This window comes from Podarcis bocagei (genome assembly GCF_964188305.1).
Source record: "Podarcis bocagei genome assembly, chromosome: 9".
NCBI lineage: Eukaryota > Metazoa > Chordata > Lepidosauria > Squamata > Lacertidae > Podarcis > Podarcis bocagei.
The window spans coordinates 64,690,191-64,713,797 of record NC_138134.1 but is presented as its reverse complement, the minus strand read 5'-3'; the positions used below and the strand labels follow the sequence as shown (position 1 = coordinate 64,713,797).

The 23,607-nt window shown below is 43.7% G+C and overlaps 1 protein-coding gene across 4 annotated transcripts in view; it reads right to left on the bottom strand.

Annotated features, from left to right (window-relative positions):
- The window catches only part of LOC308594209 (broad substrate specificity ATP-binding cassette transporter ABCG2-like), a 33,200-nt gene extending 12,067 nt beyond the window's left edge, over positions 1 to 21,133 (bottom strand). The window contains exons 1-10 of one of the 4 annotated variants that reach the window (XM_081207087.1): positions 20,995 to 21,133; positions 14,501 to 14,532; positions 12,094 to 12,296; positions 10,718 to 10,777; positions 9,455 to 9,569; positions 9,069 to 9,221; positions 8,344 to 8,501; positions 5,887 to 6,038; positions 5,472 to 5,576; positions 3,232 to 3,473 (exon numbers count right to left, since the gene is read on the bottom strand). In XM_081207087.1, coding sequence (XP_081063213.1) covers positions 3,232 to 3,473; positions 5,472 to 5,576; positions 5,887 to 6,038; positions 8,344 to 8,501; positions 9,069 to 9,221; positions 9,455 to 9,569; positions 10,718 to 10,777; positions 12,094 to 12,275 — 1,167 coding nt within the window. In that variant the 5' untranslated portion in view covers positions 12,276 to 12,296; positions 14,501 to 14,532; positions 20,995 to 21,133. Of the gene's footprint in view, positions 1 to 3,231; positions 3,474 to 5,471; positions 5,577 to 5,886; positions 6,039 to 8,343; positions 8,502 to 9,068; positions 9,222 to 9,454; positions 9,570 to 10,717; positions 10,778 to 12,093; positions 12,297 to 14,500; positions 14,533 to 16,592; positions 16,809 to 20,994 lie in introns of those variants that run through there. The other 3 variants (XM_081207085.1, XM_081207086.1, XM_081207088.1) reach the window with 3 other exon arrangements.
- Between the last annotated feature and the right edge of the window lie 2,474 nt (positions 21,134 to 23,607).

The following is a 23,607-nucleotide window of genomic DNA, read 5'->3' as shown; positions in this document are numbered from 1 at the left end:
GGGACGTCTGGTAACCTTAGTTTGTAACACAAGGTACTCCTGTATTATAAAGTGTGATATAAGGTAAACATTTTTTTCTCTTTTTAGCTGATGAAGTATCTACTGGTATACTAATGTACTTGGAGCACACAAGGCTATACCAGGGGCGGAAGTGACAGCTGAAGGAAAGGATTAGTGTTTGAATGACCGAATGACTCCATGAAGGCTTCTCTAACCTGCCACCCTAATGTTGTTGGACTACAACTCCCATCATTCCTGGCCATTGGTCATGCTGGCTGGGGCTGATGGGAGGTTGGAGGTGCACCAGATTGACGAAGGGATGCTTTTGACCATCGTGGGTAGGACACCGTTTGGACTCAGAATGTATTGGGCTGGTACTGCCAGAATGGTTGAGACCGCATATCAAGCATTAAGTATGAATGATTAAAACCGCGGCCAATGTGATGGTATCAGGCAGTTTGGCAAGAGCAGCCCTCAAACGTAACAGAGGGCCCTCCATACATGGTACCGTGATGTTAAGAACCTGCCGAAAGGACCAAATGCCAGGGATAATCCAAGCACTAAGCCAATTGTAGTAGAAAACAAGGATCATAGCAAGGCCCAATTGAGAAGATTAAAAAAGAACTGTAGGGCATTTGGAGACCGCATTTCAAATCCATTCCTAATGAGGTTAGGGAGATCAAAACGATTGGAGGGGCTGGGGAGTCAGGACCGTTAACCCTGGAAGATTAAAAAGCTCTAAAAGGGCATTATTCTTGTCACAAGGTCAAGCTTTTACAAAGCAATTAAGAGAGATCTCCATAATATCAACATACACATGGAATCAAAGGCCGTAATTCTAGGATTCTGAGGAGATTTTTGGCTTGTGGACAGCAAAAGTTTAAGAAGGAATCAAATGGATCTAATTAGATGTTTTATAGAGCCCCAACCTCTAAGGGCCAAAGAGGTTTGCTGAACATCTGAAGCGCAAAGGTGGGAGAAACGTAAGCCTTCTCGTGGTCTTCCTCCTGCGCTCCCCTCCCCAAGATAATCTTCCTCCTTCAGGACACCCAGATGCATATTTGTTGGGGCTCAGCATAAATGCAGCTGGGGAAAATACAGGCTTAAAGCTGATTTGGGATAAGCAACATTCACTTGTTCACCACTTCAAATCTGCCACTCTTTTAACCAGATGTGGGGAACCTTTTTATTTTCTCCTTTTTTATGCATACCTCTATATAAACAATGAAGGGAACTGGCAGCAAACATGTCAATTCATCATACCAGTTTAAAAGGTCGGGACTATGTGGTTAAAACCAAGTGGGGAACTTTTTTTTCAGCCTGAGGGACGCTTTCTCTTTAAAGTACTCTTCCAGGGAGGAGTGATGGGCGAGAGCTACAGTCAGCTGAGTCAACTGCAGGTGCAGAAATCACATGCTCTTTGCTTCCAGCCCCATCCTAGCCTGGCCAGGCACAGCTGTGAACATTACCTCAGGCGTTCTCCACCTAGGTTCAGCTGTAACTCTCCCCGGCATTCCCTCAGACGTTCCCCACCTGTGTTTAGCTGTCATTCTCTCCAAGCTGCTATGTGCACGCAGCCGAACAATTCCCTTCTTCCCTCCTTGCCTGCCTACAGGCCGAGGTGACAGTAGTGGTGGGGAGGGGGGCATTTGGGCTCCTTTTTTGCTTCGATCAATTCTTCCACCGGTCCCATATTCATTCCACCAAGTCCCTGCTGCTGCTCTCTGCAATGTCCCCCCAACCTCCGGCAGTCTTCGTCCTCCCTGTCACTTTCCCACTGAACAAGCCTCTTCCAGGTGATCCTCGCCCTCAGAGCCAGTCTCCTCTTCCCCTAAGGCAGCCTTTCTCAACCTGTGGGTCCCTAGATGTTGTTGGACTACAACGCCCATCATCCCTGAGCTCTGGCCTTGCTAGCTAGGGGTGATGGGAGTTGTAGTTCAACAACATCTGGGGACCCACAGGTTGAGAACCACTGCCCTAAGGCATCCTCGTATCCCCTGCTTTTGCCAACGCCCTCTTTCCCTGCCCTCTGTGTAGGCGCCAATCATGGGACACAGTATGTATTTTTGGCCCAATACGCAGGTCTCTTCAGTGAAATGGGTGTTGCTTCCCAATATGGAGCTGGAGACCAGGATAGCTACTACAGTGGTAACTCAGGTTACATACGCTTCAGGTTACAGACTCCGCTAACCCAGAAATAGTGCTTCAGGTTAAGAACTTTGCTTCAGGATGAGAACAGAAATCATGCTCCGGCAGCACGGCAGCAGTGGGAGGCCCCATTAGCTAAAGTGGTGCTTCAGGTTAAGAACAGTTTCAGGTTAAGAACGGACCTCCGGAACGAATTAAGTACTTAACCTGAGGTACCACTGTATTTAGTAATTAATTTATTATTATTATTATTCTAAAGTCTATGAACAGAAAACCTTGTGGCAAGGTGGAAGGAGACAGAAAACAAGAAACTTAAGAGAGAGACTTCTGGTTATTCAAAGCAACAGACAAAGGTAAAACAAGATAGGGCCTTCTCTGTGTTTGCCCCCCAGACTTCGGCATGCTCTTCCCCCAGAGGTATGGATGACACCTACACAGGGCTTTTTCCCACCGGAACTCAATTCTGGCACCACTCAGGTAGGCCCCATTGCCATTATAAGAGAACAAGTGAGGCGTTCGTGGTGAGTTCTGCCGCCTCTTTTTCTAAAAAAATAGCACTGCGCCTACACTACTGTTGTTTCAGCGGCAACTCAAAACATACCCGTTCCCCTAGGAATTTTAGTGGCTTGTGTGAATGTCATGGAACCTCTTGTTTCTGCTGCTGGTTTTTACTGGTGTAGATGCTGGTTATTTTAACCGCTTCAGTTTATTGGTTCTGTTTTTTAATTCCATTGCAATATTTAATGGAAAGAGAGGGAAAGAAATCTCATAAATAAAGAAATAGTTTAGGTGAGCATCTTCTAATATAGTCATGCAAACTACCATCTCCAAAACAAAATGTGGGGTGGTCATCATGGCTCCGGGTGAAATATTCCAGCATCTATGGAAAAACACTGGTGCATTCTGGTATCCATTTGTTATTTCTGCCATTCTCTACACCTGGAAGCCTCCAACAGCTTAAGGTTATTTCTTGTGCAATCAACGTGTGCACAACAGTAACTCACTAGCTGCACATGTCAATGCAAGTATTGTATCACTGGGGTGTAGATTAATGAAGAAAGCATTTTAAATGACTAGTATTACCTGTGCTATGGAGGCTTGAGGGTTGCCTAGCAGATTTTTGAATGTGCGTTTAGAGACCCACTTGAGCTGGTGAAAGAAGGGAGTGGAGTAGGTGATTTCTCGGAAAGAGGTCTCCCTCTGGCTTCCCAAAGACAGCCTCTCTAATTCTGCTTTGGTTTCTTGGTAGTAAGTGGAACTGGAATACTTTTCTGCCAATTTCTCTGCCAGTGTCTGATCACGACTGATGTGTTCGTCAATGTTATCTTTGGAGAGATGGAGAAATACATTTAACATGGTCTTCTGGATCTATGGGAGTTGAGCTAGAGCACAAAACACAAAATGTAGCATAACATAAAGGCCGAGTACTTTATATGACGCAGGTAGCGCTGTGGTCTAAACCACAGAGCCTAGGGCTTGCCGATCAGAAGGTCGGCGGTTCGAATCCCTGTGACGGGGTGAGCTGCCGTTGTTCGGTGCCTACTCCTGCCAACCTAGCAGTTCAAAAGCACCAAGTGCAAGTAGATAAATAGGTACCGCTCTGGCGGGAAGGTAAACGGCGTTTCCATGCGCTGCTCTGGTTCGCCAGAAGCGGCTTAGTCATGCTGGCCACATGACCCGGAAGCTGTACGCCGGCTCCCTCGGCCAATAAAGCGAGATGAGCGCTGCAACCCTAGAGTCGTTCGCAACTGGACTGAACAGTCAGGGGTCCCTTTACCTTTACTTTACATGACATAAGCTTTTGTGGACTAGGGTTCATACCATCCAAAGAGGTGCTTTGCTCTTCGCTTTCAGTTTGGTCCACTGTTTGAATGAAACGGACACAGGAAGAGCCTCAATTGCCCACCTAGCCCAACATCCTGTTCTCAGCAGATACCCATGGGAAACCCACAAGTAGGACTCAAGCCAAGAGCATTCTTCCCTCCTGCGGTTTCCAGCAACTGGGATTCAGAAGCATTCCTGTGGAAGCAGAGCATGGCCATCATCCCTAGTAGCTGTTGATAAGTAGATCTTCCATGAATTTGTCTGCTAATGCAGCCTAAGACTGGAATAGCTTCTTCTTCTTTTTGTAGCCATTGGTGGCCCATGGTCATTTTGTGGTCAACTAAGACACCGAGATACTTTTCACATGTACTTGATCTCTCAGGTGACATTCCAAAGTTGGGACATGGTGATAGAGAAGAAGACCCTGTCCCATGTTCAGCCTGACCCTAAAGCAGTGGTGGCCAAACTCGGCCCTCCAGATGTTTTGGGACTACAACTCCCATCATCCCTAGCTAACAGAACCAGTGGTCAGGGATGATGGGAATTGTAGTCCGAGGGCCGAGTTTGGCCACCACTGCCCTAAAGGAATGACCAGAGTTGTATGATAGGAGCCAGTCCTCCAGGTATCCTGGTCCTAAGCCATTCAATTGCAATCCCAACCCTCTTTGTGCCAGGATGAGGTGGTTTTGGATTGAGTGGAGGCCTTTGGTGTCCTCCAACCACAAAGTAACACCAGAGTCACTCTACAAGGGCAGTTTCCCCTTTCCAAGCATGTGAGTGGGCAGAAGAACTATTAGCAGGTCCACATCACCAGCAGCAGCATACAGAAAGCACCAAAATGCAGCAGGGACCGGCTAAGCAGGCCCAGGATGTGCTAGCTCCCCAGCCAACCCAACTGCCATCATTTGACAGCATCAGGTCCAATTGCTGCACCAACTCCAGGCTCACACAGGGATTTATGCCTACTTATGCCCCTGCTAGCATGAGTAACGGGTCTGGATGCAGTGGTAGCTCGGCAACACTTCACTGCTGCCTGGACAGGGTTTGAGCTTCCTTGTCAGGCTGGTTTGAAACCAGCTCTTTGTTGCTCTGATCTATAAATAATAACAGTTATTTATAGAATCATAGAACTGCAGAGCTGGAAGCGACCACAAGGGTCTAGTCCAACCCCCTGCTATGCAGGAATCTTTCGCCCAGTGTGGGGCTCTAACCCACGACCCTGAGATTAAGGGTCTTATGCTCTGTCGGATTGTAGGTGCTGAGACTTCACCGTGTGTCAGTACCAGTGGGAGGTAGGCGGTACGTTGAATGCACACGGATGCACAGCTGAATGCCGTAATCTGCACAACAGATGGGTATGATCTCTGAATAGATTGTTGTGCTGGCACCGGCACTATACAAACCAGTAGTCTCTGTATGGTATCGTACAGGAGCGATTTCTCTATGGCAAAGCTAATCAACGCAGAATGACTCTAACAAAGAAACTGTGTTTTGCACACCTATTTCAATTTCACCCGTCTTGTTTGAAGCCACAGCCGTCGAGTCTCCATTAATGACATCCAGAAAGAAGTCAGCAGGGTTGTTGTACGGTTCACACTCATAACCTACAAAGAAATAAAAGGCTTGCAGGTCTTTCAATAAGCAGGTGGTGAAAATGTATTGCAAAGTACTTGGGATCGTGTATTCAAAATCTTCAGATCTGTTCCCAGCCCCCAAATTGTCTCCAGATTATCAAACAGCCTGCAGCCGTCCATGCTTTGGTAACTTCAAGACTAGGCGATTGTAATAAATACATCCACCCGCTCCCCTGTAGCAAAGCCAAATTGAGCTGACTTTAACAAAACAACAACGGGGAGATATGCTCACATATAGCAGTCCCCACTATGTTCAGTAGAGAGTCTTCTGAAACCTTACCACTGGATTTGAAAAATTCTATGGCGTTCTGAGCTGGTCCATGATAAAGCATCCTGCCTGCTGCCAGTAAGGTCAATTTATCAAACAGTCGGAATATGGAGTAGCGAGGTTGGTGGATGGAAAAGATGATTGTTTTCCCTTGCCTGGCCATCCTGAACAGGGAAGGCAGTAAGAAAGGTGTCAACCGGCTTAAGGTTTTGTAAAACATGGTGTTACCCATTCAAAATCTGCAAGCTAAAAAAAAACCCCTGCAATTCATCATAGGTCAAAATTCTCAGCATACAGCTGTGCAAAGTGAAGAGACCACCTCTCTCTGTGCTGCCCCACCGCTTCTCTTCTCCATAGCCCAGTAACTATGACTACTTGCATAATGGGCCCTGAATTGATGTTCCAGCTACCTAAGAAGCTGATTTCCCTCCCTGATTTAGCCCACCAGATAGCTTCTGCCTTTTTTCCAGCTCTGCTCAGTGTTCAAAACTCCCATTGTTCTAGGCACATTTTGTGACAGGGAATTTCATGAGCACGAGCAGTTTCTGAGCTCTGGGTGCAGTACTGCGCCTAAGATTTCAGATTAAAACTGCAGAGTGGAAGGAAAAGAGGACATTTTCCTGCCTCCCTACTTCCAGCTGCTCTCTGAAGGCTAGAAAAGAGACCCCTCTTAAGAATATTAGGGGAGTGGGCAGGGGAAGGACTAGACCATGTGAAAAATGGACATAATATTTTAGCTGCAGTTCATTCATTTTCAGCTTTGTATTCTCGTTATTAAAAAAGCATGCCTAGACATTCCGTTGTTGCGCCCATAACCTAGGTTTAAGGTGCCATTTTGCTCCTATCTCAGTTTCTAACACCGGATCTGCTGTATGGCAAGCTAAACCTGGGAGTAGGCTGTCAGAAACGGCTTGGAAGTGGGGTTAGGGTTTTTAATATTGTTAGGTTGCTAATACTTCTTGAAGTGTGCCTGCTTCTGCACTTCCATAATACCTGCTCAACTGCATACCTGTGAAGAAAGAGATTATGAATGCATTGCACACCTCCAGGAAAATGAGACTTGTTAAAGGCTGGCTACAATTCCCCAATGTCCGGTGAGCCGCAGAAAAAAAGGGACCTAGTCCATTCTTTCAGCAGCTACACAGTTTGCATTTATTATCACCGTACTTTCCCCTTTTGTCTTGTTATGAGGCTGGGAGTATTGTAAGTCCCATCAAAGAACTATTCAAAAAAAAATATCAAGTGCTGTTACTGCACTTCAAGATTGATTCTCTGAAAAACACTAAACCTATTTAACAAAACCTTGTTTATTTACTGTACGGTATATGACTTTCCCCCAAAGTACCTCTGGAAAGCACAGACGGGTTCCCCTAGCTCAACAAAAACCTGTGAGTTGGGGCAGGCTCAGAGGGAGTGACTGACCCAAATTCACCATGTAAGTCTAACCAGTTTGGGTCTCGATTATCTAGGGAGAATGCCTCCTTCCATACAAAACTTCCCGGCACTTAAGATCTTCCGATGATGCCCTGCTCAGGATTCCATCTCACGGGGAAGCTAGGTTTGGCCCTCGTTTTTGCAATTGTGCCTTCCAAGAGAAGTTCTTGTCACTTTTCTGCAGAAAACTATTTGTCCCATCTGGCCTTTTAAAGCTGAAGTTGACTACCTCATCCTCTGTTTTCTGGCAGTTTTGCTATATTGTTTTTACTTTTTTGACTGGTTTTAGAGAAGTCTTGGTTTACTGTTGTGCTTTAATATTTTGGACTACTGTATTTTAATATTTTGTTGGAAGCCGCTCAGAGTGGCTGGGGAAACTCAGCCAGATGAGCAGGGTATAAATTATTATTATTATTATTATTATTATTATTATTATTATTATTATTATTACATTTGGAAATCCCTGCAATACATTGTATGTACAGTGGCACATAAATAATTTTAAATAAATTGTGGTGTCTGGTATATATTGCAGTGAAATGCAGAATTTAATAGTCAAGTAAGACTGATGGCTGGTTGAAAGACGAAAGCAAGGTTTATTATTTATGGCAAACAAAGCCACATGTCAGCTCAATCTTACATGTGGCCAGCACGGATTCAAGAAGTTAACAATAACTGATTTGGAGAAGCAGGAAAGAAGTAAAGCATGAGAAACAATCTACATATCAACAAGCAGTTCGTCAAGAAGGAATCAGGAAGGGAAGAATAGGTTGCCTTTCCGTCTACCTCCCCCCACCCTGGTTCAGGTAACTTATTGCAAGCATTGTTGTTTCCTAGCATAAATAACATGGCTAAGTAAAACTCTAGACACAGGTGGTCTCTCCATCCCAATCCCAGCCTTATCCACTAAATCCCCGTGGCTCACACAAGAATCGTACTTTGGGCATCACAGTTCGTTGCACCAATGCTGAAGAAAGCGCTATTATTTCATCCCATGCACGGCCAAAGACACGCAGTACCTTTTCTAGCAATTACCTTTTCAGGAGTAGCAGGACAGCATTGGCTGTGCTGGCATCCAGCCCAGTGGTTGGCTCATCTAAGAACAAGATTGCAGGATCAGTAATCAGCTCCATGCCAATATTGGTTCGTTTCCTCTCTCCCCCCGATATGCCACGAATGAACTGGGTTCCAACCTAATGCAAAACAAGAACTTGAGCGATATTAGGTATGTTGATTGTGCCATATAAATAAACGTTTAAAATAATAAAGATTAATATTTCATTAGAAGAATCTCATTTATAATGATAGAGAAGGGGGAAAGAAAGTGAGAACGAAAAAAAACCCCTTACATTACCATACATTAATATACAAATATGTATATTCTTATTATCCTAACACACATATAATTGTCAATAACCTAATATCTTCTGTGTAAACCCATTTCAAATATTGTATTCAAAGACAGTCTGCATCTATAAGCTATCCATATTTTGCAAACATGGCCATGTTGTCAAGCCATTGATTAAGAGGAATCATATCTCTATTCTTCCAATCCATCAGTATCAATCTCTTGGCCACCATTAGGGCATGTAGAATCCATTTTCACTGTCCTGTTGTCAATTTCAGTGCAATAGGTATATTGTTCAAAAAATATTCACCTCTGAAATTCTTAATTTTTTTCTGTAGTGTCTTGTTTGTATAGTTTTTATCCCGGAATTTAGTAAGTGTGGGACATAGTTTTGGAGAAGCAATGATGATACCTTTGAATCTGCCACTTTTGTCAAGCCCAGCTCCTTGAGGATCTGATTGATCCTATCCTCCTTTTCCTGCTCCCTCACAGTCTTCGGTAATCGGAGGGCAGCTGAGAACTGGAAGTTCTCCCTCACGGTCAAGGTCCCCATGACCACATCATCCTGGACAAATCCAAAGGAAACAGATAGATACGCAACTCAAATCAGGAGCTCCAGTTCACATACCAAAGCCACAAATCACGCGCACAGCTCCAGGCAAACCTTCTCTATTCCATGCTCTGCAACATTTGCATAAAGCAAACTGGGACTATGCATCGGGACTGGGCAATCCCGATTTTAACACTGGGTTTTGTAAAGGGTAAAATAAACAGAGTCAGAGACTATCGGTGGCTTACCTGCACAACATATCCAGAGATACATTTGAAATTGGCAGGTTGAGGGGCTCCATTGATTAGAACGTCTCCACTCAAGCCATGGGGATCTTTCCTTGCAGCTAAAATATCCAGTAGTCTAGAAGAAAAAGGCAGAACTATATCACACAGGACTCCCCCCACCCACCCACACAATGTTTTTTGTTGTTGTTGTTGTTGTTAAAGCACACTGGGAGTCAAACTGGATTTGATTGTGCACAATTTTAATGGAAATAACTCATCCCAACCCTTTCCAAAAGCAACTATGTGGACAAGAGGAAAGCTTCTCTCCAGTGCAAAAGTGTAGCTGGGGAGGATTTTTATCAGGCCCAAGGTATGGAGGGAAAGAAGTTAAATCCCCCCCCCCATGGTTCTGATCTGATTGCGCTTTTCCCTGGTGTGGCTGCCATTTAAGAGTTTTATTTTAAAAAGCACAGATCACCAAATTCATAGAACCATAGAATTGTAGACTTAGAAGAGACCACGAGGGTCATCTAATTCAGCCCCCTGCAACGCAGGAATCTTTCGCGCAACGTGAGGCTTGAACCCACGAACTTGAACCCACCATCATGCTCTGCCGATGGTGTTGGCTCCTGAAACCCATCATTCTAGTTCCCAAGAAAAAAAACTAATTTCTATTCATTTAACCAAAATATCTTTTGAATTCCCAAGCCACGTTACAACTTTTTAGCACCACTCATTTGGGGAAATTGAAAGCTGAAAATTTCAACACACCCTGTTAACCGATGGGATGATCTCTCCTCCCTCCAGTGCTGTTCTGGGCAGTCTCCCAGTCCTCCATAAGAAAGTGTGTGTGTGTGTGTGTGTGTGTGTGTGTGTTATTTTAGCCGGAGTCATTCTGCCGGCTTCTGCTAGCAGAACAGAGTAGATGAATCCAGCCCTGTGTGTTGAACATAACTTGCAGTTTGTTCACACAGATGTCTTGACTCAGTTTATAGACTGCTCTGCTCCTCTGTCTGCCTCTGTCAAGACCATAATAGCATAATCAGCATCGTTTAGCTAGTCCCACTGAGAAACGTAACTGAGGACATGCTCACAACATTATACCAGAATTGCAGGAAAGAGGCTGATCCTCCAGCAAAATTATTTTAGACCAGACTATGAACCCCTTCTGGGCTTCAATATATGAAGCCATGTTTTCTGCCTGGAGGGCTTTCTTTTAGTCAAGGGTATGAATTAGAGCCAAGTTAACATGTAGCCGCTTTTGCTCACTGCCACAAGACTTACGAAGACTTGCCACAGCCGGTTGGCCCCAGGATTGCGTTCAGTCCAGGCCGCATTATCCCACTGCAACATAAAACCAGCACATTTCTTGTGAGTTGTTTTGCCTTCAGTACATTGCTTCTATTGGTCAAACTCAAGCTGCAGATTGATTCGAAGCCTGGGTTTGAAAAGGCTAAAGGCCTTAAAAAGTGCATCCATACAATGGTCTCAAAAATGCCCCTGCGAGTTAACATTACAGCGGCAATCTGGACAAGCTGTCCTTCAAGATAGCATACATATATACTTTATTATTATGATTACAGTTGTATTGCACCTTTACTTCAAGGAGCACAATGTGGTATAATTAAGTTCTCTCCCTCCAGCTGTGCCTCCGGTCTTTTCAAGGCTTCCTCTGCCCTCGCTGAAGTACTCTTCGGGCTCCACAAGGACTCTCCAGCGCTCTGCTGCCAATTCCAAGTCTGAATCGATTTATTTATTCCCAGCACTGCATGCGTATGTGGTCATGCGCGAGTCAATCACATGCATGTTGTGGGGGGGACGCCTAGAGTTAATCCAGCACTGATTGCAGATCCATGGGGCATCCCTGAAACTTACAAATCAACCCTATGGGTCCCTAGGGTTAATAACAACTGCTTTCATAACACATTATTTCAGTTTATCTAAGGGCAAGCTACCAAATATTCCGTAGGGTGTGGCCCCCTGTTACCTTTCACACAGGGAACAATATAATTCGGTTAATTATTCATAGTCGTATTACTGTCTGTTCTCATGTAGCATTGAACTTCACAGTCAATTACGCACCATTTGCAACCACAGCCGTGTTTGCTTGATCAATTTTTGTTCCCGACACAGGTCAATAAGCGAGCATTGGCAGATTTCTACAGCGGTGGCTGCCATTTTAGATCCAGCGATTCCCACAGAAAGTTTGCCATGCCATCTTAGGCAGAAGATCTGTTAGCACTGCCATCACGTACCTGCCAAAGGGCCACCCTTCCTCCACCTGTGCTTTCTAAGGCAAAAATTGTCCACTGAAAGGGCTTTGGATAGTGCAATGAACTCTGAAACCATTTCAGTCTCCTCTTCCTAACTTATATCACCCAAGTTCTCAGTGGATTTCGCAGGGTCTGGTCTTCGCTGATGCTAGGCCAGCAGATAAGGAACTTGGTTGTGGCTGGTTTGTCAGAATATTTGGCACCCATCCTTCATGAACTCAGGCACTGCCCTTGATCTGTAATATGGGGATAATAATACTGGCCTACAAAACAGGGCTGTTGTAAGGATTACTAAGATAATGTAGGAGAAACACAGGGGACCCTCTCAAAGTATACACACACATACATATGGAAAGTGAGTGCACATTCAGGCTGAGAAATACGTACTTGATGTCTCTCAAAATGTCTTTCTCAACTGTTTTTCGGCAACCTATGAAGCCAGACTTTGTCTTCACTCTGTACCAGATGTTGTGAAAAGTGACTGTGCTGGCTTTCATCTGCTTCTTGCCTGGGATGCCGTTTGTACTGGTCTCGGACATGGGGATGCCAACTTGTGGGTTCTGAGCCATCTTTCCGGAGGTGCTTTATCCCTGTGAACCACAAGATGAACAGAGACAATATAAGCAACAATATTCAGGTGGCTCCAAGCTGCCCCTCATTAACAGACTTTTAAATTCTTTATTCAGGAGAATTGTTCTTCTGCTTCTGTTGTTTTACTGGAAATAACGAATCCTAAAGAGAAGCTATATTTTGCTGCTTGGTAACAGATTACAGTATTAGGAACCACCACTCCTCTTTCTACTTTTTTAAGGAATATGATTTTTGCTGCTATTCTATGTGGGTTCTTTGACTATATAAAGTTCAATAAGCGCTTTTGCTATTTGTCTAAAATTATTAAAGAAAACGATAACAGGAATATGTTTTCACTTTTATCTATTTTTATCTGCAAATTTTAGAAAATAAAAGAAGGGGGAAATATTGGTTTTGCTTATAAATATTCCTTGAATAGAGGAATATTTATGGGCAAAAACAGGGTTTAGGGATGCATATTCATTTTAATTACTGATATCCTATCAATCCAGGATATACACAGAGATTTCCAACATTTCAAATATTTCTCAGTTTTTTAATATATAATAGCTCTTGGTTGATTTTGAGAATTTCTATTGAATCATTTGTGCCATATCCCTAGACATTTTACTGATTTAGTTCCTCTGCTTTTGATATTTGTGTTAGTTTGCGTGTATGTGTGTGCTATCCTAGAGGTTTATCCCATCCATTCTGACTTGCTATAGCTTTTGTAACCAGAGAGTTTGTCATATTGATGCAGTGAATGTTATTTCTCCATAGGAATTCCAGGAAAGAAATAACACCGTTTGCAGGGAGGTTATATGGCAGCGAGCATTCATCCCAATTTGCATGCACAAAGCTTATATGAGTTTTTGCAAATCAGTGCGTATCCCACACTTCTTAAGTGTAGAGTATTTCCCCATCACTCTCCTCCTTGCAAAAAGATCGTTTTTAAAACATGGATTTGTTTCATCAGGGCACTTAAATCCATTTTAGTTGCAGAAGCATAGATTTCCAGTATGAACACAATCGAATCCCACAAAATAGTGATAATCAGTCCCACTAAGCTCATTGAGAGATGTTAGTCTGCTGCTTTCATTGTCTAATGTTTACTGGATAGTGCCAATACTGAGAAAATATGCTGTACCCTAGTATTATTCATTTATTGTAGTGAAGGCACTGAAGCGCTTTATGTAAGATATGAAATATAGACACTGCCTGCAAGTTTGCTGCCTAAAGGAGACTGAAATTAGGGTGAATGAAATAAATGGGTATGGAAATGGGAGAGGCAGATCAGTGAGAAAATGCCCAGTTATTTCAACACACTATGTAGGGCTACTCATGATGCCAAGCAAAACACAGCTATCCAACCAAAACAAAGTTTTGAAATTTGCACTTGTCCAAATTTGCTATGCAGCGCTCCAACCAAACATTTTTAAAGGGGAAAATGAGTATTATTAGGAGAAGCTGTGCAAAAAAAGGATGAAATGTGTACATTAGTGAAAACTGCTGTTAAAGGAGAAATTTGCACTAAAATTTCCATAAGGATTTTTCCGATCGCAAATTGCTGCAAAATGTGGAGAACTGAATTTAATAACAGGACAAAAATACGGAACTAAGAGAACCGAGACTGACAGTCCCTTCTATCCTTCAGTCATCAGCAGCTGCCCATTTGTTTTTAGTCTGAATTCAAGGCTTAGTCAATGACATATAAAGCCCTGAAAACCTTGGGAAATGATGGTTCCACAGAAAAGACCTTCAGTGTCGCCACTATAAGTCAACAGCAGAACCTCAACAGAGGATATCAGAGACCAGAATCAGCATATTGGAGAAGGCACTGCTTTGCTTGCCCTGGGACAAAACAGTAAAAGACTGCAGCCTGCATAACTAAGGACCACATACTTCGTTGCATTAATCATAACGCAAGCATCCAGAAGAATGATGTGCGCATATAGCACATCAGATTTCAATAGCATATAGCACATCTCCTTTTAAAAATATACAGAAGTAGCAGGCAGGACAGCCCTTCTCTCACCTATTTTAAATGGCCTATTAAAAACTGCTACACCTGCCCAAACTGCAGATAAATTTTGGGTGTAATATTGGGGGTGTGGGGAGCAAGGCTAAATGGATTTTTCTCATATAATACTAAGAATGCTTTTCAGGCTGAAATCTTATGCACACTTTCCCAGGAGAAAGCCCCGTTGAAAACAGTGGGACTTACCTGTGGGTCAGCATGCATAGCATATAAGGAAGCTGTTCTCAAATGGTGCGGCAGGAGTAAACAAAGAAACATTTAAACATTTCAGTGTAGCACAGTTCAAAAATAATCATTTTATGCTTTCTAGGTGTCCCACGATCATATTACAAAGTAGTTGTGTTCTATGTTATGAATCAAGAACTGCTAAGAGCTGTTTGTTTTTGTTTTCCCATGTATTTCTTATCAGTAAAAAAATTTGGTGTGGCGAGCAAATTTCTATTCTGAAAGCATGACCCAGGAAAAAAAAGTTCAAGAACCACTGGATGAGCCCAAAGGCCCATCCAATCTATCATTGTCTTTGCCCAGCAGCCAAACAGTTTCCTTTGGGAAACCTACAAACAGCTCATGAGCATTGCTGTTAGTTTTGTGTGTGTTACTTTTGAATGTTGTTTACAGGGAATTGGAAACAGATGGGCCATTTTAAAATTCAATATACATTTAAAGTACCTGAAATATTTATGTTTGAATTACCAGCTTTTTTTAAAAAAAAGCTCATTTAAATGACACTCCTGGTAGTTACTGTATTTTTTGCTCTATAAGACTCACTTTTTCCCTCCTAAAAAGTAAGGGGAAATGTGTGTGCGTCTTATGGAGCGAATGCAGGCTGCGCAGCTATCCCAGAAGCCAGAACAGCAAGAGGGGTTGCTGCTTTCACTGCGCATCGATCCCTCTTGCTGTTCTGGATTCTGAGATTCAGAATATTTTTTTTCTTGTTTTCCTCCTCCAAAAACTGGGTGCGTCTTGTGGTCTGGTGTGTCTTATAGAGCGAAAAATACAGTAGTTAAATCTACACTTTAGTGTCCACATTATTTAAGCAACAAATATATATATATATATATATATATAGAGAGAGAGAGAGAGAGAGAGAGAAAGCAGCCTGCATTTCCAAGAAAATTCAAGTTGTTTCCCTCACAATATACCAGATATAATTTAGCCAAAAAAATCTTAAACTAATTCAGGGGAGCAGGGGGAATAATATCTCTTATGCTGCTTAGCTGCCCTCACATTGATTTTATTTTTAAGATACATTAGATAAGCGCTGGTCGTCTCCCAGGGAAGTTGCTTAATTCTTTCTGACTTTAAAGAAATTGGAATCAGTCCATTAAAAAGAAAAATACTAATGTTTCCTATACTTAAAAGAATAGGTAAATCCTGTTGATTTCTGTTTCTCTGATTTCCCCACTCTTTGTCATATTTCTTGTGTGAAAAGTCCTCACCAAAAAATAATCAGCGTTTTAGGGCACATTTCTCTTAAAGTAAATTTTAAAGCAATTTTGCCTACTGTGTACATTTTGCAAGGAATTTACAGCAACATAATACATTTCTCTTTCCGTTGTCAGCAGTATATGCATTTCTATGCACATTTTACCCTACATGTAATATGTTCTTTGTTGGTTGAACAAGTGCACCATAAAATTCACAGTACTGCAGATTTTGAAGGATGTCTGTTGTTTGGTTCACATATTTTTTTGAAGAACTGTGAATCGACAATTCAAAAGTTTCTGTTATGAATCTATTTCTTAGTCCCCTAACACAGGGGCATTTGCATCCAAGATTTTAAAAATTCAGAATCCATCTAATGCTCATATTAGTTCTGAATACGTTTCAGTCACCAAGACTTCTGTTTCTGCCCAGATTGCACTCATTTGCACCCAATTATATATTCCCGTCATTCTGAGAAACGTAGTGGATCCCTCCTGTGTTAGCCACTTTCCACCTTAGAGGCTGGTTTTAAGTCTCGGTTTCCTTTTAACCTCAATCTGTGAATCCCGTTCTCAGATTAAAAACTACCTTTGAGTCGGAATAATCGGCATAGGGACTAGGCAACAGGTCCAAATTGCCCCAATTTCTGCCTTGCTATCAGAAATAGCAGGTTGAAGCAGCTGTGAAACATGCCTGTTCTGTTTCGGTCGTGTAACTATAGCGCATAGTTAATATTCTCCCTTCTTCACCCATGGTGTGCTTGAGGGGGAAAAGCCCCACATTTAAAATAAAATTTTAAAAAGCAAGAAAGCTTTTTTGGAGAACTGTTCTCAGAAGTCAACTTTGGACTTACCTTTTGTGCGTAAGAGGCAGCAGCAGATAAGGATATTAAAAGCTAGAGAAGGTTGAAGAAACGCTGTCCGGTGAAGCTTCAATTCTAGTCTTTTGAACAGCTTGCAAGAAGGCAAAGTCTTCCCCCTGACTGGGGCACCCAAGGGACCACTTTCTGTGGCATAAAGCGCTAATCCACAGAGCCAGCTAGGTTCTCCCACTTCCTCTCTCAGTCTCCCAGGCAAGTCCTATTGTAGGGCCTTGTAAAGGAGGCAGCTCACCCCTCCCCTTTCCAGCTGCAATTAAGGGAGGGGTGAAAGGTCTGCTTAGGGAAGGGCGAGCCCAGAGGCTCACTTTCTCTTGTCTGAGAGCTGATAGTGCCGCAGGAGTAGCCCAGGATGCGTGGAAGAACTTACTGGTATTCAATAACACACCCAATTCCGTCCTGTTGCTAAGCCAGGAGGACCCCAGCAGGACATGGCCTGAAGGTCCTCAGGCTGGAAGGCAGCAACTGTGAAGGGGAAATTAAGGCTAAATGTATAACCATCCTCCTTCAGGATGCTTATGCAGACTTCTTTCCCTGCATCTCTGTGCCCAGATCCCGTGTGATTGGGCTAGAGCCCAACAGAAGCAGGTGAGAATAAGCAATGCTTTGAACAGTGAGCTGGTGTTCCCCAAATGCTACAATGGAGCTTCTGCAAGATGGAGTTTGTGGTTTGAGAGACAAGAGAGAAGAGTGACATGCTCTCTCAAAAACGACAGATCCCAACATTCCTCCATGCACGTGCATAAACAGGAGGAGGACCTAGCAGGGTGTCCCAGAGCAGGTAAGAGGACCAGGACCATATGAATAAGGAATTTTGCAATCCCAAGAAGTCTGTGCCAATTATAGGATTGACAGAACCCGGAACATATGGAAGTAAATGAACTAGGCCTCTGGCCTCCAGAATGCGCAAAACAACCTGGGCTCCTCCAAACGTTTTAGACTACAACTCTCGGCCAGCATGGATGATGGGAATTGTAGTCCCACATCAGAGGCAATTTTCTCCTAATGCCACAGATTTGTGCAAGCAATTTCTCCTGACATCATGCTTTTTTGCATGTTAACTTCACTATCATCATTTTAATGCACATTTACCCCCTGACATATGCCGTTCTGCAAACATTGGTTGGAGAACTAGATTGCAAAATTCAGAGAAGTGTGAATTTTGAAGAATGAATGCGTTTTGGTTCTCATATTGTTTTGTACATAATCAAATCCCCTCCTCAGTTATGAGTACTTCATGGAATTAGTGAGAGCCAGTGTGGTGTAGTGGTTAAGAGCGGTAGTCACGTAATCTGGGAAACCGGGTTCGTGTCTCCGCTCCTCCACATGCAGCTGCTGGGTGACCTTGGGCCAGTCACACTTCTGTGAAGTCTCTCAGCCCCACTCACCTCACAGAGTGTTTGTTGTGGGGGAGGAAGGGAAAGGAGAATGTTAGCCGCTTTGAGACTCCTGAAGGGGAGTGAAAGGCGGGATATCAAATCCAAACTCTTCTTCTTCTTCTAGTAACAGTTATTCCAGTTTCAAGAGGCACGATTTTCTGTAAAAGAACTGAAGATATTCTTCTCCCTGTTAATAAAACAGCGTTCTTTTCTGCTAGATATGCATGACGGCCACTTGTATAACCATAACTATACAGCCATGTAATAAAAATGGATTGTGCCCATCAATAGCTAGTTATATAAGTTTGACCTTTTGCATCAGTCATTTATGATGATTTGTCCGTTGTATAACAGCTTTTTCCCTCGAAAGGCATGACTGAGCTATGAAAACTATTCTGAGTGCCAACCAATTAGCATTATATGAAATGCTAATTTCATATAATGCATAAGATTTGAAGCCAAGATACTGCTCTTAAAAGTCGGCCAACCTAACATAGGAGGTATAGAATCATATCGGGGTCCACTATTTAGTATAAAGTTCTTTTAAGAGATTAGTGACTCCTTACAGTGCAATACTATACAGTGGAACCTCGGGTTATGTACCATCCTCATTATGAACGCTTTGGGTAACGAGCTCCGCTAACCCAGAGGTAGATGCTCCCGGTTGTGAACTTTGCCCCAGGATGTGAATGGGAGTCGTGTGGCAGCAGTGGGAGACCCCCATTAGTGAAAGTGCACCTCATGTTAAGAACGGTTTTGGGTTAAGACCTCCGGAACGAATTAAGTTCGTAACCAGAGGTACCACTGTACTACACATGTCTACACAGAAGTAAGCTCCAATGAGTTCAGTTGGAACTGCTCCCAGGACTGCAGCTTTAATGCATAACACTCACTGGGGGGGGATCCTGAGTGTCTTATGAAAGTGAACATTGGGTGTTAGCAATGAGTAAGAAAAACAATCTGAGAGTCGTGATGAGGATGAAGTGCCTACAGGGACGCGGACTTATAAAAAATATTGGGGGGGCCCGGGAAAGCTCATGAATAATAAATAAGCTCATGAATATGCAAATAAAGTGGCGCCGCCTCCTCGTGAGCAAATAGGGGAGAGCGTGCTGCGCCTATTAATCAGCTCTGGAGCGGAAATTGGGTGGAGCTTTTGCTCGGGAGGGAGGGCAGGAGGCATGCAGCCCGACCCTGTGCATTTTGGGCTGGGGGAGGGGCGGCGATGGCGCTCTGCTGGAGGGGCGCCGGAGATTATTGGGGGGGCGGAGCCCCCCCAAACGAATTTTTGAGGGGGCTCGGGCCCCCTCAAGCCCCATCGAGTCGGCGCCTATGAGTGCCTATGTACCAGCTAGCCTGAGGCATGCCGAAGCCACTTCCCATTTAGATTACCACAATGTGTTCTGCGTAAGCCCTTGAAGAGTGTTCGGAAGCTGCAGCTGATGTAAAATGTTTTATAGACTTAGGGCTTATCCACACTTCCTTTCCTCCACTCTTTTCAAGCATAGTCCACACTTTAAAGCTCCATATACGAGAGCCCCTTTTCCTTTTCACTCCAGAGCTTTCCCCCTGCAAAAACCCACTCTCTAAAGCTCAGTCGGAGCAAATGGCAGTCTGCAGAAAACCCGAATTGGTGCTTGCTACAATTGAGCGCTAAATAGGGGGGTGGGGGTGGGAAAGTTCGGAGGCAAAAAAACACAGACACAGAACTTTTATGCAGGAGCCTATGCCTGGAAAGGGACGCGGGTGGTGCTGTGGGTTAAACCACAGAGCCTTGGACTTGCCGATCAGAAGGTTGGCAGTTCGAATCCCTGCGACGGGGTGAGCTCCTGTTGCTTGGTCCCTGCTCCTGCCAACCTAGCAGTTTGAAAGCCCGTCAAAGTGCAAGTAGATAAATAGGTACTGCTCTGGCGGGAAGGTAAACGGCGTTTCTGTGTGCTGCTCTGGTTCGCCAGAAGCGGCTTAGTCATGCTGGCCACATGACCCAGAAGCTGTACGCCTGCTCCCTCGGCCAATAAAGCGAGATGAGCGCCGCAACCCCAGATCGGCCACGACTGGACCTAATGGTCAGGGGTCCCTTTACCTTTACCTATGCCTGGAAAGAGCAGGGCAATAGGATAAGTGATAAAGGTAAGCCCTTAGATTGGCAGGACATTGAGACTTGTATCCAAAACATCTGGAAGGCACCAGGTAGGGGAAGGTTGCTCTAGGGAATAAAGCCTCTTGATCACAGTGGGACATAGAATCAGAAGGGTCACAAGGGTCATCTAGTCCAACCCCGCTGCAATGCAGAGATCTTTTGCCCGATGTTGGGCTCAAACCCATGACTCTCATGCTCTACCAGCTGAGCTATCCCAGACTTGCTTCCAAATATACACACAGAAGCTCAGGCTAGAAGTTTTTCTCATCACTGATGTGACAGCGGTCAGAAACAGTGTCCAGGTGAAAATCACTAAAATGCCCCAATCAGTTACCTTCATCATTCACACTATGAGTTCCAGTGGGGACCAGCAATCAAGGTCCACCATATCTGTGAGAGGAATACCTACAGCAGATGCAGCTACAACATGGTGAGTTGCAGGAGGTGAGAGGGGAGATTTGCAGGAAGCCATGAGGTGTACACTACAGCGCCCAGAATGCTTTGCAGGAAATAATGTGCTTTAAATGTGCTTCAGAGGTATTGTGTGGACAAGGCCTAAGTACCTTTTGGGCACATAACGACCTATTCGTTTCCAAGGTATAGTGGCTGGTACTCAGCTGAGTTTTACTCAGAGCAGACACAGAGAAATTAGGTGTTATAGGAATTCCAAGGTCTCATATATAAAAATCCTATGTTCAAAAATCTACAAGGCAAACACATACATGAGTAAATGAACCGCGTGTCTGAAATAGTACAGGAGAGCAGTCCTGAAACCATTTTGGCTCTCCCAAACTGACTTCAGATATTTCTCTGCAAGGAGGAAGGAAATGGGAAAGACTCTCCATTGTCTTTTGCTTACCTGTCTTAAGGGTATATGAATAGGGTGAGCTATTTAGCATCTCAAGAGGAATGCCCAGGCTGCCCAGGTGAAGCAATCAAGTGACCATTATCAGTATCCTGCCAGACAGGATTTGTATTGTAGACGGCCCCTTGTTATGTATTTCTACTGTAGCCCGCCTCCTTCTGTGATGTACGTGTGATGTTTTGGGGGGTGGTCTCTGGCTAAAGGGTGGGCAACTTCAAAAGTCTATATTAGGGTTTGTGCACCATTGTTCTGGGTCCTTCCTGCCTCCTGCATGTGGTTGTGAACACCCTGTTGCAACAGTTAATAAAGATCAGGCTTACTAGCTGCCTTGCTTCTCAATTTTCTCTGGTTGGCCTCTGTTCTTTTCTCCTACCAATAGAGAAACTACTCAAGGACTCTATACAGGCTCTTGTTGTTGTTGTTTAGTCATTTAGTCGTGTCCAACTTTTCGTGACCCCATGGACCAGAGCATGCCAGGCACTCCTGTCTTCCACTGCCTCCCGCAGTTTGGTCAAACTCATGCTGGTAACTTCCAGAACACTGTCCAACCATCTCATCCTCTGTCGTCCCCTTCTCCTTGCGCCCTCCATCTTTCCCAACATCAGGGTCTTTTCCAGGGAGTCTTCTCTTCTCATGAGGTGGCCAAAGTATTGGAGCCTCAGCTTCAGAATCTGTCCTTCCAGTGAGCACTCAGGGCTGATTTCCTTCAGAATGGATAGGTTTGATCTTCTTGCAATCCATGGGACTCTCAAGAGTCTCCTCCAGCACCATCATTCAAAAGCATCAATTCTTTGGCAATCAGCCTTCTTTATGGGCTCTTAGATACCCCATAAGGGAAAGAGAGCAGTATTTCTCTTATAACATATGTTTTTGGGAATTATAGGGACAGAACTACCTAAATTGTATAGAAATTTAGATAGGTATGCTACTCGCCCCAAAATGGAAAGAAGCAGAAGTCCCAGCAAAGGAAGAATGTATACGAAAACTTTTGGAACATGCAGAAATGGTGAAACTCACCGGAAGAATGAGAAATCAAGATAACAAAACCTTTTATTATATGATGAAAATGGTTTATTGAAAATTTTCAGATAAAGTACAATCAGATAAAAAAACATTGGCAGGGTTATTGTAATAACCTGCATAACACTTTGTATTTAAATTAGATAATTAAATGAATTTGGATATGCAGAAGATATTAAAAAATAAATTTAAGGAACTACAGAAAGAGGGGGAAAGATGTCAAGCTTTGAAATGTTAAAATGATTGTAAAATTAATGAAATGTATAAATTTGAAAAATATAAAAACTTTTTGTAAAAAAAAGAAGAAATTTATGTGCATGGCTAAGTTAGGCCCTTTCATTTCATTGGTCGGTCTACTCTGAGTAACACTGAGTTGAATACCACCCAGTGTATACACAGGGATTGTGACCCTCACCAGTCGGAAAGCCTGATGTTATCACCACCTGCTGCTGCTGAAGGCTGAAACTCAAAACTCCCAGTTCCCACTATAGCCGCTAGATGGAAGCATCTATTCTTATATTGCTGAGCGTTGAAAGATTACTGTGCTGTATCATGAGAATTATGAACAAGGGATGGGTTTTCCCCTCCCTTCTACACTATTGCTTAGTACAGATCCCTAGCACAAGAGAAGGTATGTTTCCTATCGAAGGGAGCTATATCCATGTGAATGAAAAGCTAACTCTCCCTTGGTCCCAATGAAATTAAAAGAATTAAAGGTGGTTATAAAATGCATATGGGACGCAGGTAGTGCTGTGATCTAAACCACAGAGCCTAGGGCTTGCCGATCAGAAGGTTGGTGGTTCGAATCCCCACGACGGGGTGAGCTCCCGTTGCTCAGTCCCTGCTCCTGCCAACCTAGCAGTTCGAAAGCACATCAAAGTGAAAGTAGATAAATAGGTACCACTCCGTCGGGAAGGTAAACGGCGTTTCCATGTGCTGCTCTGGTTCGCCATGCTGGCCACATGACCCGGAAGCTGTTTGTGGACAAACTCCGGCTCCCTCGGCCTATAGAGCGAGATGAGTGCGCAACCCCAGAGTCGTCCGCGACTGGACCTAATGGTCAGGGGTACCTTTACCTTTATAAAATGCATAGGAATTTGACTGCTTTCTGTGTAACATATCTGTGACTTAACTTTCTCTGGATAACCCACATTTCCACTACATGCAGTCTTTATCTCCTGTTGGAACTGTGTGCTGCTGCTACTCGTGTTTTATTTTTATGTTGTGAACGACCCTAAGATCTATGAATGAAGGGCAGTATACAAATCTTAATTAATAATCTTCTTCTTCTTCTTCGGCGGCGATCACCCGTAGCCAAGTAAGATTGTCTTCCATAAACACAGTTTTAACAATGAGTCCGTAAGTGACTGTGGAGACCAATTCTGGATCCACACGTGGGGACATTGGTTTCTGGGTGGGAGTTGATCACACTGTGGATTTGGCCTTTTCCATGGTGTTTCAGCTATACACAATTTCACTTAAACACACGGTGCCTTGGAACGTAACCCCTGAATAAATTGGGAGTTGCCTGTAAATAAATAATAATAATTATTACATGAATTAGCAAATACATCCCTTTCCCTTTAC